The 16,907-nt window shown below is 32.1% G+C and overlaps 2 protein-coding genes across 2 annotated transcripts; both read left to right on the top strand.

The window, feature by feature from the left end:
• The first annotated feature begins 1,990 nt into the window (after positions 1–1,990).
• Positions 1,991–5,461, top strand: LOC127266269 (uncharacterized mitochondrial protein AtMg00810-like). The gene is made up of 2 exons (XM_051296455.1): positions 1,991–2,135; positions 5,007–5,461. The coding sequence occupies exons 1-2, from the start codon at positions 1,991–1,993 to the stop codon at positions 5,459–5,461; spliced, it is 600 nt and encodes a 199-aa protein (XP_051152412.1).
• Positions 5,462–9,700: 4,239 nt separating this feature from the next.
• Positions 9,701–16,634, top strand: LOC127266345 (UDP-glycosyltransferase 86A1-like). Its single transcript, XM_051296559.1, has 2 exons — positions 9,701–10,344; positions 15,534–16,634. The coding sequence occupies exons 1-2, from the start codon at positions 9,804–9,806 to the stop codon at positions 16,472–16,474; spliced, it is 1,482 nt and encodes a 493-aa protein (XP_051152516.1). The 5' UTR covers positions 9,701–9,803; the 3' UTR covers positions 16,475–16,634.
• Positions 16,635–16,907: the final 273 nt, after the last annotated feature.

Here is a 16,907-nt window from a genome sequence, read left to right as displayed (position 1 = left end):
TATATTATTATACCATCTCCAATGTAACATCAATTTTAACGTTGCATCTCATATTTGCAGCTGACTGTCTCTAATCAGACGCTAATTCATACACCGTATTTTTATGTTTGTTACAGTGCAACATCACTGTAGCAATACCATTTATGGTGTGTTTGTTTTATTTTTTATTTTTAAGTTTTTTTATTTTTTACAAATTGTAAATTGGCCCCTACAAAAGATCAATTTGTAATATTTATATTTTAATTATGTATATCTGTATTTTTATTATTTATTTAGTGATTTATATTTATTATAATTTAAATTATATTTTACATATAAAAAAAATTTTACATTAAATAAATAAAATATTTGCAGTACATTCCAAGTAATTTTTTGAAAAGAAAATTTATGTATTTTGTTTGTATATTTGTCACACAAGAATATTTTATATTTATAAATGAATAAAATTTTAAATTATCTTATAAACATATATAAAATAAATATTTAAAATAAAATTTAATTGATCAATATAAATAGAAAATTTAATGTTTTTATTTAATTAAAAACAACATAGTACATAGAAATACAACAACAATATATTACAAAGAAATACGAAAACATTTATTAAATTAAAAGAAAATATATTACAAACACTACTAATTTTAGTATGGACTTACATCACCCCCACTTCCACCAATGCCATCAAAGAATTGCGAGAATGTACCAGTCGAATTTGATTGATATTGTGTTGTTCTTTTCCTTATGATCTATTGTTGTTGATTATAATATAACATACGAAGATTTGTATTTGGAACAACATTAAAATCTATTGCCAAAATTTTATCCTCACGTCAAAATATTTTATATTCTAATTTTTGTTTTTCAATATCATTATACTTATTAATTTCTTCATATGATTTTTTTAAAGTTTTGACAACTTCTGAATTGTCGCTCATTATGGTCTGAACATCACAATGCAAAGTATCATTAATCTATTTATTTTTTCATTTTAGATTTTTTATTCCTGTAGGACGTGTGTGTTGTTATGGAGTTTCGATATCATAATCTGTAAAATTGAACGATGATCCTCCAGCGTCACTCTCATCCTCTAGATGAATAGAAAATGAAGATAGTGCAGGAGAATCACTAGTTGGATAATCCGACGATGACGAAACATGTGTTGCATTGTGTTTTCGAGGAATTTTTCTAGAAGGCACACACTCGTTGTGATCTTTAAATTTTTCATAATTTTTTAATTGATCATAAACATGATCACATTTGAAACTTGTCTTATTTTTTTCTGCAAACATTTGTCTAGCGTCTCGCAACTAGAAAAAAAAAAAATATAGTTAGTATTGCAAATTTATTAAAATTTTATAACAATAAATATTAAAGAGATACCTACTATATCCAATTCTGATGCTCCACTGCGATGCAAATTCTCGACTTTCTTTATACATGCAAGAAATTGTCTGACATCTTTCTGTAATTTGCCCATTCAAGTCTGCACTTATTGAAAACTACGCTCAACCTATTATGCTTCCTTCTGTGCATTGTAACCGAAAATATTGTACAATATTTACAAATAATTCAAACCGCACCGAAATTAAAAAATGTACATATTATAAAAAATTAAAATTCTAATTAAATAAACAAATTTGCAAATATTTCAAATATCCGATCCGAAATCGGACAGAATATAATTATTAATATAGATTTTAAAATATAATAATATAAATATATAAATCGAACCGAACTGAAAAAATATTAAATATGCAATATTCGATTTTTATAGGTGAATCACGATCAAACGAGAGTCATTGGATTCACTTACCACGATGGATTAAATGAGAGCAGTCCGATTCACCTACCACGATGGATCAATTGAGAGCCATTGGATCCACCTAACACTATCCTTATACACCTTATATAAATTGGCACATTTGTGGCATATATTACATACTTCAACCAAATATCAAAATATTTATCTAGTGTAAAAATAAATTTCAACATGGGAGGGTCTTCAAATGTGGTTGCTCAAAGTTGGAAGCTTTGTCGTGCTGTGGTGGAAGTTTTTTCTGAACAATATCTTAGATCACCGAATGCTAATGATCTTGTAAGACTACTTCAAATTGGCGAATCTCGTGGTTTTCCAGGTATGTTGGGTAGTTTAGATTGTATGCATTTGGAATGGAAAAATTGTCCAACGGCCTGGAAAGGTGCATATGCAGGTCGAAGCGGTTCACCAACTATTATTCTAGAAGCAATGGCGGATTACGATATTTGGATCTGACATGCATATTTTGGTTTACCAGTAACCAACAATGACATCAACGACTTGGAGAATTCACATTTATTTTCAAATTTCACTAGTGGAATTTCTCCTCCGGTAAGCTATGTTATCCGGGGGAAACAATATAATTTTGGTTATTATTTAGCTTATGGCATTTATCCGAAGTGGTCTACAATTGTGCAAGCTATTCATGATCCACGAGGTCCGAAGAAGAAACTTTTTTCCCAAAAGCAGGAGTCGTGTAGAAAAGACGTTGAACGTGCATTTGGTGTTCTACAGTCGTGTTAGGGAATAATTGTTGGACCTGGTCGTTTTTGGAAAAAAGATGTTTTGCATGATATAATGACTATTTGTATAATTATGCATAATATGATAATAGAAGAGGAACGCGATTTCAGTGCTCCAATCATTGAACGGGTTGAAGCACCGTTTATTGAAGTTGAATTTGGAAGATGTCAACATGCTCAATGTGAAGGTTTTTTTCAGCGATACAAACAAGTTATACATAGATAAGCTCACATATCACTTTGTAATGAGTTGATTCTGAGACCATGGGTTATTCGATTTGTTTATTCTTGAATTTTGATAGTATGGATGTGCATTTTCCCATTACCTTTATATTGTCCGGGGATAATTATAATATTTGGATACAACCTATCAAAAAATTTATAATTGGTTGAAAACTATAGTATAGTGTGACTTGGAATATTGTGTCACTTTTTCATCCATCTCGCATTGTGAATGTCAATCATATTTCTCAGGGGGTTGATAATTAAATTACTAAGTTTGAAAATTGGGACAGTAAGAATTACCAGATTTCTACTTGATTGCGCAACACCTATGTGTCTATGATTTAGGTGCAACTCGCTCTTTTTTATGTTGCAAATGAGTCTTGAGATATTTTAGCCGCTCGATTTCAGACTACAAGTCTTGCTCACTACTATCAGTTTTGGAGCACTTTCGACAGCAACCTGACCAATCTGTAAATGAATTTTTGCATAAGTTCAGCCCATTCAATATTGTCTACGACGGACAGAGACTAGTGAGGACCATATTGAACCTATTCAGATCTTGATGGTTCTTCGACTTGAATATGAGATTGTTCTTACATCACTGCTACATCGACATTCATTTTCTACTCTTGATGCTACTATTCAAGAGATTATATTTCAGAAGGCTCGACTTTTGATTTTGCGTTAGTTGTGTCTTCTTCTACTCGTGAATCTGTTTCCTCTCCCCAGTCACGATTACCAAATACTAGAAGTAGTCAAATTTGTAGGAGTTCTAATCATACTTTTCCATATGTCCGAAGACTGAGTACCACATTTGTCACTTATGTGGTCTATTTCTACGGACTATCCCATCAGATCTCAGTGATCAGATGGTCCTACTTCCAGACCTTTAGGTACTTTGCTCCCAAACATTCAGATGGCTCTACTTTCAGACCTCGGGAGACTTATTGTTCTTTTTCAACTATTGTTTATTTAGTCATATTTGATGCTATTAATGAGCCTTAACACTCATTTTACACACTTCAAGACTTAAAAGTCATCTAAAATAGGTTATCAATTCCAACTTTGCTTTGTTTCAATTTAAGTACATCAATTGGTATTTCGATTCTAGTTATTGTAAACACATGATCTCAAATCCTTATTATTTGTCTTCTATGTCATATGTCTCTCAATTACCACTTATATATACTTTCGTTACTTTCATGCATATTATTTCACACGTCTCATGTCTTCTCCTTTCCTATATTTTCTCAATACATACTACATCACTGACTCAGCATAAAACCTTATCACTATTAGTCAATTATTTGAACAAGGTCTTAATGTAACCTTCTCTTCATGTGGTGTGCAAGTTAAAGATTCACAAATGGGTTAAATTCTTGGGATGGGTGGTAAGATGGGGCGATTATTGAGCTTAAGTCTCTCTATGCCTCTCACTTCTATCCCCACCTGCAGTTCTCACCTATGACCAATCTAGCTTTCATTGACATATTTGTTTCAGTAATACATCTTCTAGTAAAGTCTAGTATCTGAATAATAAAGTTCTTTTTGGTCAAATTTGTTCCAAGACTTTTAATTGTGTGTATTGAAAACTTGGTAAATACGTACTTAATTTTTCAAGATATTCATCTACAACTACGGAATCTCTTTTTAGTGCACTTTGATATTTGGGGTCTCTCTCTTTCGGTGTCTATAAGTTATTTTCAATATTATTATATATTTTTCTGAAGTCTGGTCGTTGGTTGAATGACCAGATGACATCAATATGATTGGAACAAAGTGGATATTCAAGAACAAATATGATGAGAAAGGGAATACCACAAGGAAAAAAGCTCGGATAGTTGCACAGGGATACACTTAGATTGAAGGAGTTGATTATGATGAAACGTTTGCCCCCGTTGCAAAAATTGAAGCCGTGAGGTTATTACTCTCAATTTCATGCTCGCTTGGATTTTCTATATTTCAAATGGATGTCAAAACTTCATTTTTGAATGGCTGGATCAAAGATGAAATATATGTGGAGCAGCCTAAAGGATTTGAAGATCCATTCTATCCGAATCATGTCTACTGATTGAGAAAAGCTTTGTATGGATTGAAGCAAGCACCCCGTGCTTGGTATGATCGATTGTCTACCTTTTTTATTGGAAAGAAATATACCAGAGGATCCACAAATAAGACATTATTCATCAAACATAAAGGTACTGATGTTATGATTGCTTAAGTTTATGTCGATGATATTGTCTTTGGATCAACGGCAAAGAAGTTGAAGGATGAATTTGTAGAGTTCATGCATTCAGAATTTGAGATGAGTATGATTGGAGAGCTGACATATTTCCTTGGATTACAAATTAAGCAATGTCCTGATGGGATATTTCTGAACCAAACGAAGTATGCAAAGAATATGGTTGAGAAGTTTGGTATGAAGAGTTCTAAGACTGTTAGAACACGGTTGGGACAACAGGACAAGCTGTCTAAAGATGCTGAAGGAAAGGATGTCGATCAGAAGTTGTATAGGAGCATTATCGGAAGTCTGTTGTATCTTACAGCTAGCAGACCCGATATCACATTTAGTGTTGGTGTTTGTGCTCGATTCCAATCAGCCCTGAAAGAATCTCACTTGAAAGCCGCAAAAAGAATTTTGAGGTATATTAATGGAATGTCCGAACTTGGATTATGATATTCTAAGAGATCATCACTTGATCTAATTGGATTTACTGATTCCGATTGGGCCGGATGTTGTGATGACTGGAAGAGTACAACGGGAGGATGTTTTTACATTGGTGAAAATTTGATCAGTTGAAGTTCCAAAAAACAAAGTTCGATTACTTTGTTTACTGCTGAGGCGGAGTATGTAGCCGCTGGAAGTTGATGTGCGCAATTGTTATGGATCAAGCAAATGTTGAAGGATTATGGAATTGAGAATGAGTCGTTTGTACTGTGGTGTGACAACACCAGTGCAATCAACATATCGAAGAATCCAGTTCAACATGGTCGAACGAAGCACATAGAAATTCGATATCATTTTATCCGAACGCTTGTGGAAGCTGAAGTGTGCAAACTGCAGCACATTGGAACTGATTTTCAAAAGACAGACATCTTCACCAAAACATTGGATTCAGAAAGGTTTGAGAAATTGAGAAGAGAATTAGGTATGTATTCATACCTTAACTAATTTGGATTATTGAAGGAATTAAGTCCAATATTCATGGGATTTTATTTAGATATATTTTGGAATATTGGATAAATATAAGGAAAGGAGAAATATGTGGCGTAATATTATTGGAAGGGAAATTTATAGCCATTTTAGGGTTACATAGTCTACTGCCTTGGGCAATGTCCCGATGTCGAAACGTCGCTCTGACATCCCACGCGCCTAGATTGATGGGAATTAATGAAGGTGGCGTGTGAAGGGTTTTTTATTCCCCTGTATCTATATCTTCATATCAGAGTGCACATACATCAGCCATTTTTTTCACTCTAAACCCCAATTTCAACTTGTGAAGGAGTTTTCTCTCAAAATCTTCAACCGTGGTGAAAACTCGTTCCGGTGGAGTTGCCAAGGATTTTAAGCCAAAATCTGTTTCAAAGAGGAAAGTTGGAACTACAAAGAAAGGAAAGAAGCTGCTTGAACTCTTTTCCCCTGTTCTTGAAACTGTTCATGAATATTTGATGGAAAACCTGATCGTGATGTTGAGATTCCAGCAACTGATATAGCCCATGATGAAGGAACCGCTGTCTCAACTGCTGAAGATCGTTCTTTTTCTGAAGGACTTGAAGGTCATGTAGCGAAATATGTTGTTGTGCACGAAATCGATCTAAACGAAGTTGCACCCATGGAAACTACAAATAAAGATGAAGTCGCTGTTGAAATGGCTGACGCACAAGAAAAAAATACTAAGGAAAACCCTGTTGATGTTCAAGAAGTTGAAACTGTTACTGGTGGTGATGCAGAGGTTGCTACAACCACAGAAGAGATTCCTGTTGTTGATGAACCTGAAAGTAAGGTTGTGCATGAAGAGGTGTCTGCTGAAGACATTGAAGGAGTTGGAACAGAAGTGCCCCAACCCGTGGATATGAATTTTGAAGCTACAGAGGCGGAACAAGTCATTCCTGAAAAATGTGGTTGAGGAAGGAGAAGCTCTTCCTGTGGAACCCCCCAAAATCGATGAAGAAGAAGAAGATTAGTTGGACTCTCTTCATCTGTCCTCTGCTTTGGACAGACTCCGGAAAAGAAAGCATGGCAGTTCGTCTCGCAATGCCCCTGCCCCCGCTAAAAAGACTTTCAAAAGGACTAAGGCAAAGACTTGAAAGTCTAAAGGAGTTTCTGATCCTCCTGTTGTTCGTGAAGATAACGTTGAATGAGGCATATTATTATGTTTCTCGGCGTCGCTATGCTCAGGATGTTTTTGCTGGAAGGACTGTGATTTCAGAAGCTCAGTTCATTCGGAGAGCGTATACCGATGTCGGATTTCGTGCGTTCCTTGAGGAAAGGCATTTGTTGTTTTGGGTGACCGGATTGGAGCGTTACTGTCCTCACCTTGTCAAGGATTTTTATGCCAATTTGAGTGGGTAGGTACTCGATCCGAACTCTCTCTGGTATCATAAGATATATATTTGTGGCAAAAATTTGGAACTTAGCCCTGCAGTAATCAATAAGTTGTTACAACTGCCGGCGAATGATGAAAATAAGCTGTCATTTGAGCTGATTGGTGAATCAACAAAGTAGGTTTGCAGAACCATATCTGCTGGAAATGCTTCATCATTTGGACGTTCTGGAGTGACTGGAACACTGCTGACGATGAAGTATCAGTGTCTCTTTCGACTTTGTGGATGCAATATCTTACCAACCGTCAACAATACAAGTATCAGCACTGATATGGGTACTCTCATCTTCTCTATTGATAAATATTTTGAGCTAATTAATTTTGGCTATTTGGTAATCAAGAAGATGATTGACTTTTGTTCGGATACAAAAGTAGAATGGACACGATTGCCCTATCCCATTTTAATTTGTTTGTTCATAAGTTCCAAGGGAATTCATCCAGAACCGGATGATGAGGTGTTTCTCATCGATCATTTATTGCCCAGTCCAACCTCAAAAAGCTTCACAATAACTTTCTTCTCGGTGCCCCATTGGATGTCGATGCTCGCATAAAGAAGTGTAGGGCGCTACTGAGTGAAGTCATGAGGGATCAATCTACTCTGTATGCTGCCCTCATTGCTCATAATCAAAAAGTGGCACAGGCCATGAGGTTGATGCCTCACAAACCTGGAAACGTAGATGATGAGGATACTGATGGAGATGATGATAAAGATGGTGATGGTACGGAGGAAGCCGACCCTTGACCATCTCTTTTTGGCCTCTGCTGCAATGCAAGGGGGAGAATGCAGCAAGCCAAGGGAAGTGTGTGTTGTTGAGGAGGAATTGGTATTACCATCTACTATTTGCTTATTATGTTTTCTGCTTGCTTTTGATAAACTGCCGATGTTTTTTTGTTGTTACAACATTTGGATGTTAAAGCCGTTTGTGGCTTGTTCGAATTGATAGTCTGTAATAACTCTGAACCAGATTGTGATTGTGGTGTGGATGTGTGAATGGTGTGTGTGTTTGCTATTTATTATGCCTTGCTATATATGCCAAAAAGGGGGAGATTGTTGGCATATTCAAAATTGTCAGACCCTTTTGTTTCTACTTTTGGCATATGAGCAAATATGCAGGATGCTTATGCAGCTTTTGTTTAACACCATTTCGAGAAACCTGCCAACTACAGAGTTGACCGAATTATAGGTTTTGGATGCATCTTGCATGTCCTACACTCGATGGAACATGACAAATGAATATGCATTGGATAGAGGAAGTGCATGAGAGATTGTATGTATTGTCCTCTCATACTGGATGACATTAAATGACTTTGAATACACTGCTCCAAAAGTTGTCATAATCAACTTTTATCCTTTGTGTAGTGTGTACATATTTTGTATGGATGTTTGTTTGTTTTCGTGGGTGAGCAACTAATACTTAGAGAGTAAGTATTCTCTTCACCCGTTAGAGTGTTGAGAGAGCTCATCCAGGAGGATTGAAGACGAGAAGAAGGATTCTTGAAGTCGAAGCCGAAGAAGATATCATCCGGTAAACAACCTTATTCTTAGCTTGGTCGCTGGCCTGCTGGAGTTTTTGCGGTGTCGTAACAACCAGTTCATGAGAGTTTGTAAAACTAAATGGAGCTTGGGTAGAAGATAGGTTGGGTAATTCGGTTTGGTGTCTTATATGGTGTATACCAAGTGTTTGGTTTAGTTAAGACTCTTGGATTGGAATCCCCCCAGACGTAGGTTGGAAAACCGAACTGGGTAAACAAACTTGGTGTGTTGTTTTTCTTTCTGCACTTATTCAGCCATCGATTTGTGCATGAACACACCTCTGTTATAACCGCAAGACAACTACATTGTAAAGCTGTGATTACGTCGAACGTTTCACAGTTCCGCTGTGCAAAATACTCGAAGGCGTTGACCTTTTACGCGCCCCTCTCCGCGACTTCCAACATATCTCTTTTTGCATCAGTAAGTTTCATTCATTTGAATATATTTATTTTTTAAAAAATATCATATTAAATATTTTTTTCTTAAAAAATACTTCCTTCATCCCACATCTCACGTCCACTTTTTCATTTCCGCCCTTCCCACTTATTTTGTCACTTTTTTTTTTGAAAAAAAAATTATACACTTTAATCTTATTTTAAAAAGTTTAATTTATAATTTTTTTAATTTTAATTATAATAATCAATTATATTAATCTTAATCTATAATTATTTTTATTATACGATAATTATTTTCAATAATACATTTTTAAATTCTTGTGTCTATGGTACAACAAACAAAATATCCGAGACGGAGAGAGTATCACATTAGATATTAATATTTTGTTTTTATTCATTGGATGGCCGTATCTAAATAAGTATATATATATACATACACACGGACATACATAAAAAGGAAGAAATTTAACTAAGCATATTATACATATGACTAAAGACATAACAATGGCGGATGCCGCCGGAAAGCCACCGCCGCCGCACGTATTAATGCTTCCGTACCCTCTCCAGGGCCACGTCATCCCCTTCGTCAACCTCGCCGTCAAGCTCGCCGCCGCCGGCTTCACCGTCACCTTCATCAACACCGACTACATCCACCGCCAGATCTCCTCCTCCGCCGGCGGCGGCGGCGACTTATTCGCCGAAGCTCGCAAGTCCGGGCTGGATATCCGGTACACCACCGTGAGCGACGGCTTCCCGGTGGAGTTCGACCGGTCCCTCCACCACGACCAGTTCTTCGAGGGGATCGTCCACGTCTTCTCCGCCCACGTCGACGAACTCGTCGGAAACCTCCGCCGGCGAGACCCGTCGATCGGCGGCATGATCTTCGACACGTTCTACGTCTGGCCGTCCGCCATCGCCGAGAAGCATAACCTCGCGAACATATCTTTCTTCACGGAACCCGCCCTCGTCTTCACTCTCTACTACCATATCGACCTCCTCCGCCGCCACCGCCACTTCGCCGCCTCCGGTACGCCCTCACTCTCATCCTGTGTTTATCTCTCTTCTCAGATTTTATTTTCCTTAAGATTATCTTTAAAATAAAATAAAATAAAAATTATTTAATCGAAAATAAAAGCTATTTAATATTTTTACTTATGTCTTTTTTATATAATAATCGACACATTTTTTTAGGTAAAATATAATTCCTACTTTACATTTTATATATAACATTTTATATTAAAATCAACTCAAAATTATTTTATTTATCTATTTTTCTAAAAAATAAATATATTTATTTATATTGAAAATTCTATATTTTTTATAAAGATTAATTTATGTTACTATAAATAAATAAACATATTCTTTTATTTATTTTGTATTATAAAATAATATCATAATTTATAATTATTAATTAATTAAATATTCTTAACTTATCACACTAATAAAATAGGTTAATTATTGGTTGTAAGGAAAAGAGTAATAAAATATCTAGTAGTATTGTTTATAAATTCCACTTAAAAACGTCGTACTCAACTCTACTGTTTTATTCTTCAGATGTTTTATATTATTATAATTATTATTTGTTTAGATAACTCGCATTTTTCTATAAAAATAGGATTATCGATTTTTCGTATATGATATAAAAAAATATATAAAATAGTATATTACTATCTTCATCCTATATATATCATGTCTGCTATACCTTAGACACGGTATTTTAAGAGAGATATAATTAGTAGATAATTAAGAATGTATTAGTAAAAATAATTATTTTATAATATAAATAATTATAAATTAAGATTAAGATAACTAATTAGTTTAATTAAAATTTAAAAAAAAAATTAAAAAGTTTAAAATTAAATTAAAGTGTGTAATCATTTTCCAAAAAAGAAAAACGACATGGTACGTGGGACGGACAGAAACGGCAACGTGGACATAGTATGTGGGACGGAAGGAGTATTTAATATTTTATATTTGATTTTTTTAATAAATGTTTTACTTTTTTTATAAGGGGTATTTTAACTTTTTTATAAAATATTTTATATTTTTTATTATTTTTTATAAAAAAAAATTGTAATTAAAAAATAATGTTGAAAGAGCATAATAACCGTATTAATGTTTATATAAAATATTTTTTTAAAGACAATATAAAAAAAAAAAAAAAAAAACCAAAAAGCAACCTATCCTATTCTATTTGAAAATTTTTTATTATACTTTCTAATAAAAATACTTTTTTTCGTACAAAAATTTTGAATTTGTATTCTAATAATAATAACATCATCAACAACAACAATAATAATAATAATAATAATTTTGATTTTCTTAAATATATATATATTTTATTAAAATATATGTGATAATTTGTATTAAAAATAACTTCAAAAATGTGTTTAGTATAGAGAATTTGACAGCTTAAAATAGAAATATTTTTATTTATCTCAAGTGTCAGAAAAATAAAGAGAAATGAATAGTGCAGTATTTTTTTTTAATCTTTTTTAGTACTATTTAATTTTTGGAAAGTATATTATTTCAATTTTACAAAATTACATTAAATTTATTATTCAAAAATTTAATTTTTACGATTTTTAAAAATATAATAAAATATAATTGTACAAACAAAGTATATAATTTATAAATTTTTAAAAGAATTCATCAATTTTATTTTTTTTTTTGAATTCTCACATTAAAACTCTCTTTTATCCAATTAATCAGTTATTCTTGTTCAATCTATTCAAATAGCTGCAATTTTCTTTTACATTTCTCATCTAAATTTTCTATTTTACCAAAATAAGAGAATTACTTTTCATTCTCTATGGTCATTTCTCTACAATTTCATTATTTGTATCAAACGCTCCCAGCGAAAACAGAACCGCTTAAGCCATTTTCAACCCATGAACTCTATTTATATAGTTTTCACTCTAAAAAAGTTACTGTTACAATATTTTTACTCCAACTTACAATTCTAATTTTAACTCCAAAAAGAATATTATTCAAATATTTAATTTTATATTTTATTTTAAAGCATTTTTTGTATCTAAAATTAATATTATCTTTTAAAAAAAATTTAAAACTTAAAAATAAATATAAGATTTTTTATTATTATTTAAAAAAAAAAAATAAAGAGCAAACCAGCTACATCTCCAAATATGGAGTGGATTGGAGCAAATTTTCTCCAACAAAGTCCATATTTGAACGTGTTCAGTGGATCTGACCAGCGTAGGTTCGAACCGGTAAATTCTCTGACACATGTGTGTGTTATTTTTATTTTGTTTGTAAAAATTTTTATAAATTTTAATTTGAGCGTATTTTTCGTTAAATATTATTTAAATATAAAATTTTAAATAATTTCTTTCAAATGAAATCTAAGGAAACAGACAATTAATGTTATATATAGTTATGATTTTAAATTAAAATTAATATTCTATTTACTAACACTACAGACGAAAAAAATAAAGAATGACATTACTAAGAACTAATTAAAAAGGTATAGTAAAATTAATTATATTATGAAATATAAATAATTATATATTATAATTAAAATAATTAATTAATATAATAAATTATAAAATATAATTAAAGTATAATCATTTAAAAAAAAATAAAAAATTAATAAATAATATGTGATGCAGAGGAATCTATATTGTGTTTTTTCAACAAAAAAAATACACACATTTTAAAAAATATTAATACATCATATATATTTATTATTTTTATATTATCTACATAATTTATCATACTTCTTATAAAAAAAATAGTAATTCAAATTATTTCGTAAAACAAACATACTCCTAAACTAATACTATGATATACTCCCTCCGTCCCAAATACCATGTCCACGTTGCTGTTTCAGTCCGTCCCACATACCATGTCACTTTCTTTTTTTGGAAAATGATTACACACTTTAATCTTATTTTAAATTTTTTAATTTTATTTTTTAAAAATTTTAATTAAACTAATTAGTTATCTTAATCTTAATTTATAATTATTTATATTATCGGATAATTATTTTCACTAATACATTATTAATTATCTACTAATTACATCTCTCCTAAAATACCGTATCTACTGTGTAGCATACACGGTATGTGGGATGGAGAGAGTAATATGTAATACATTAAAAAGAAAGTATTATTTATTTTATAAAATTTTTAGTAAAAATATATATATATTTAAAAATATTTAAATAAAAATTTAAATCAACAATTCTTTTCAATTTCCATTACAACTAATACATTAAAAATCAATTTGGAATTGGCCTGGCCCGGGACCATTTTTTTTCCTAGTTTAAAACCTGAGCTAAACTGGTTGGTTACTTGAGCAACTTTATGCTTGATTTTAACTTCAATCCAATTTTTTCTACTGCCTCCTAACATGGGTGTATTACTGTGGACACGAGAATTTAGGTAAAATATAATTAATAAGTAATAAAAAAATATATTAGTAAAAATAATTATTATTTAGTAAAAATAATTATAAATTAAGATTAAGATAACTAAATAGTTTAATTAAAATTAAAAAAATTATAAAATTTAAAATTTAAAATGTGATTAAAGTGCCTAATATATTTCCAAAAATAGAATGGACAAGTTATATGGGACAGACGAAAATAGAAAATATGAACAAATTATGTGGGAGGGAAAGAATATTACCCAATCGAATAAATTTTATAAAAATATACATATTATATATAAAATATGTTATGAAAATTTTATTTAAATCAAAATTCTAACTTAATCATAAACAAAACAAATCCAACACCATCAGCTTTTACATATAATTAAAAAAAATAAACATATATGTCAATGGAATGTTCTTTAAGCATTTTGAACTAAAATTAACAATATTCATTTCACATCATTTTCAATAAAAATAGTCTCGTATTTATCTATCTATTTTTTTTACATAAAATTTTAAAAATATTAGTATTATAGTAGAATGTAGTAGAAATAAAAGTAAAAAAACTAAACTAGTTTTATTAGTATTTTATGATATAAAGATAATAACATGTGTTTAATATATTGTAAATTAGAAGAGTATTTGTAATGTTAGGTCTAAAAAAAAAAATGGACACTTTATTATTGGATGAACCAAAATAAAAAAATAGATAAATTGTTAAGAGACAGAACTAATATTATTTTCGTTTATAAAATATTACATCAAAATTGAGTATTTAAATAAAAATTCAAATCAATATCTTATTTCAAATCAATTATCAAACAAATTGTATCAATATTTTGACATTTTTTTAAAAAGAAAAATTTTTTTAACACTTGGTGTGTGTATTTTGTGATTTTGGAAATACTCTTTTTGTTGGGGCTAAAAAAGCAATGGGGTAAGTAGAGAAAAGTGACAAATTGATTTATTGATTATTTGGTAAAAAAGGAGTAATAATAGTTTGAGTAAATAGAATTATTTATTAATAAATAATTGTGTATAAATTTAATGGATAACAAAAAAATTCGACTGCCGAAATACTATTTGTATTGAATTGTTGAAATATGTTTTTCCTTATTTTTTATGTAAAGTATAAAATATTGAACTTGTAATATAAAAAATAAATATTTTGTATTGAATATTGATTTTTTTTATTATTATTATTTGTTTTCATGACGTGGAAAACCGCAACCGCAATCTCAACTTGAAAATATTGATTTTAAATTTGAATTTTAATTTAAATAATATTTTGATATGATATTTTATTTAAAAAAATAGTATAATTTTATCGTGTTGAGATGCTTATACTTCATCCGTCTCATATTTATCTATTAGTTTCTTTTTTACAGCGAGTTTTAGAATTATTAGTATTATATTGGAATATAGTAAAAATAAAAGTAGAAATATTAAATTAACTTTATTAATATTGTATGATACAAATTTGTCTAATTGTAAATTAAAAGGGTATTTGTAATATTCAGTAGATGGTATAATTACTAAAAATATATATATATTTTATTTTAAGACAGACCAAAATAAAAAAAAAAATAGATAGACCGTTAAAAGGACTTTTAATGGTATATACAAACATTACAGTATACTTATATACAAACATTATTTAAAAAAAACAAACAAAAAATATACAAACATTAAAACGATATATATTTTTTATCTATTTATAAAAGAAAAGTAATCTTTTAATACAAAATATTAACCTAAACAAACACATACATAGAAAACAACAGTATGATTATTATTACTAGTATTTTGGCGAACGAGCAGAAAATCGAGAGGACGCCATAGACTACATACCTGGAGTGAAGTCGATAATGCCGACCGATTTGATGTCGTATCTTCAAGCCAAAATCGACATCAATACGACGCCGCATCGGATCATCCAAAAGGCCTTCAACGACGTCAAGAAAGCCGACTTCATCCTCTGCAACACCGTGGACGAACTCGAGCCCGACACTATCGCCGCCCTACGCCGCCGCCAGCCTTTCTACGCCGTCGGCCCCATCTTCCCCCCAACCTTCACCGCCACCGGAATCGCCACAAGCTTCTGGTCGGAGTCCGACTGCGCCGACTGGCTCGCCGCCAAGCCGAGCCGCTCCGTCCTCTACGTCTCCTTCGGCAGCTATGCCCACGCGAGCCGCCGCGAAATCGCCGAGATCGCCGGCGGCTTAGCGCTGAGCGGCGTCGATTTCATTTGGGTGCTCCGACCGGACATCGTCAGCTCCGGCGAGACCGACATCCTTCCCGCCGGATTCGAGGAGGAAATGGCGGCCTCCGGGCGGGGATTGGTGGTGCCGTGGTGCAGGCAGATGGCGGTGCTGGCGAATCCGGCGGTGGGAGGGTTTCTGACGCACTGCGGCTGGAATTCGATTCTGGAGAGCATCTGGTGTGGAATTCCGATGATTTGCTACCCGCTGTTGACGGATCAGTTCACGAATCGGAAATTGGTGGTGGATGATCTGAAAATTGGGATCAATCTCTGCGACGGCCGGAGGTACAGCGAGAGCAACGGCGACGGCGATTGCGTGGTGTGGAGAGAAGGGGTCTGTGAGAAAATTAAGAGGCTGATGTCGTCGGAGTTGCAGAAGGAGGTGATACAGGTGAGGAAGGTTCTGGAAGAGGCGGCCATGGATGGATCTTCGGCCAGGAATTTCCAGTGCTTTCTCAGGGATTTGAAGGGGAAGATTGCTGCCAATAATAATAATTAATTGCATTTGCAGGGTTTAATCATCATATAAATATATATTAATATTATCATCTTTGTCGCGACCTACCTACAGTTGGTGTGTGCACGGTTAGGATTGAAACAATGTAAAAAATTTTAATTTTGAATTGGAATAGTTGCATTGTTTTGTGTTGATTTTAAAATTAATTTTTAAAATTATATAAAAATTAAAAATAAATATTTGATTCATGTTTTTGAAAAAAAAATTTAATAAAAAAGTAAAAATTCTTTTAAATTTCGGTTCTGGATATTATTATTAATATTGTTATTAGAGTAAAAATTATTTTTGATCTTATTCGATATCATAATTATCAATTTTGGTCTTATTCAAAAAAATTATCAATTTTGGTCTCACTCAAATAAAAATTTATTAATTTTAGTCCCAAGATGGTTGACTAAAACTGAACACGGTCGTG

This window comes from Andrographis paniculata, unplaced genomic scaffold (assembly GCF_009805555.1).
Source record: "Andrographis paniculata isolate CXL003 unplaced genomic scaffold, ASM980555v1 Contig75END, whole genome shotgun sequence".
NCBI lineage: Eukaryota > Viridiplantae > Streptophyta > Magnoliopsida > Lamiales > Acanthaceae > Andrographis > Andrographis paniculata.
This window is presented reverse-complemented; position numbering and strand designations above follow the sequence as displayed.

Excerpts from the sequence above, each read along its gene's own strand:
- LOC127266269 (XM_051296455.1), top strand. The coding sequence starts at position 1,991 with ATGGGAGGGTCTTCAAATGTGGTTGCTCAAAGTTGGAAGCTTTGTCGT. Across the intron at positions 2,136-5,006 it reads CGAATCTCGTGGTTTTCCAG|TTTATGTCGATGATATTGTC; the intron begins GTATGTTGGGTA and ends TGATTGCTTAAG.
- LOC127266345 (XM_051296559.1), top strand. The coding sequence starts at position 9,804 with ATGACTAAAGACATAACAATGGCGGATGCCGCCGGAAAGCCACCGCCG. Across the intron at positions 10,345-15,533 it reads CCGCCACTTCGCCGCCTCCG|AAAATCGAGAGGACGCCATA; the intron begins GTACGCCCTCAC and ends GCGAACGAGCAG.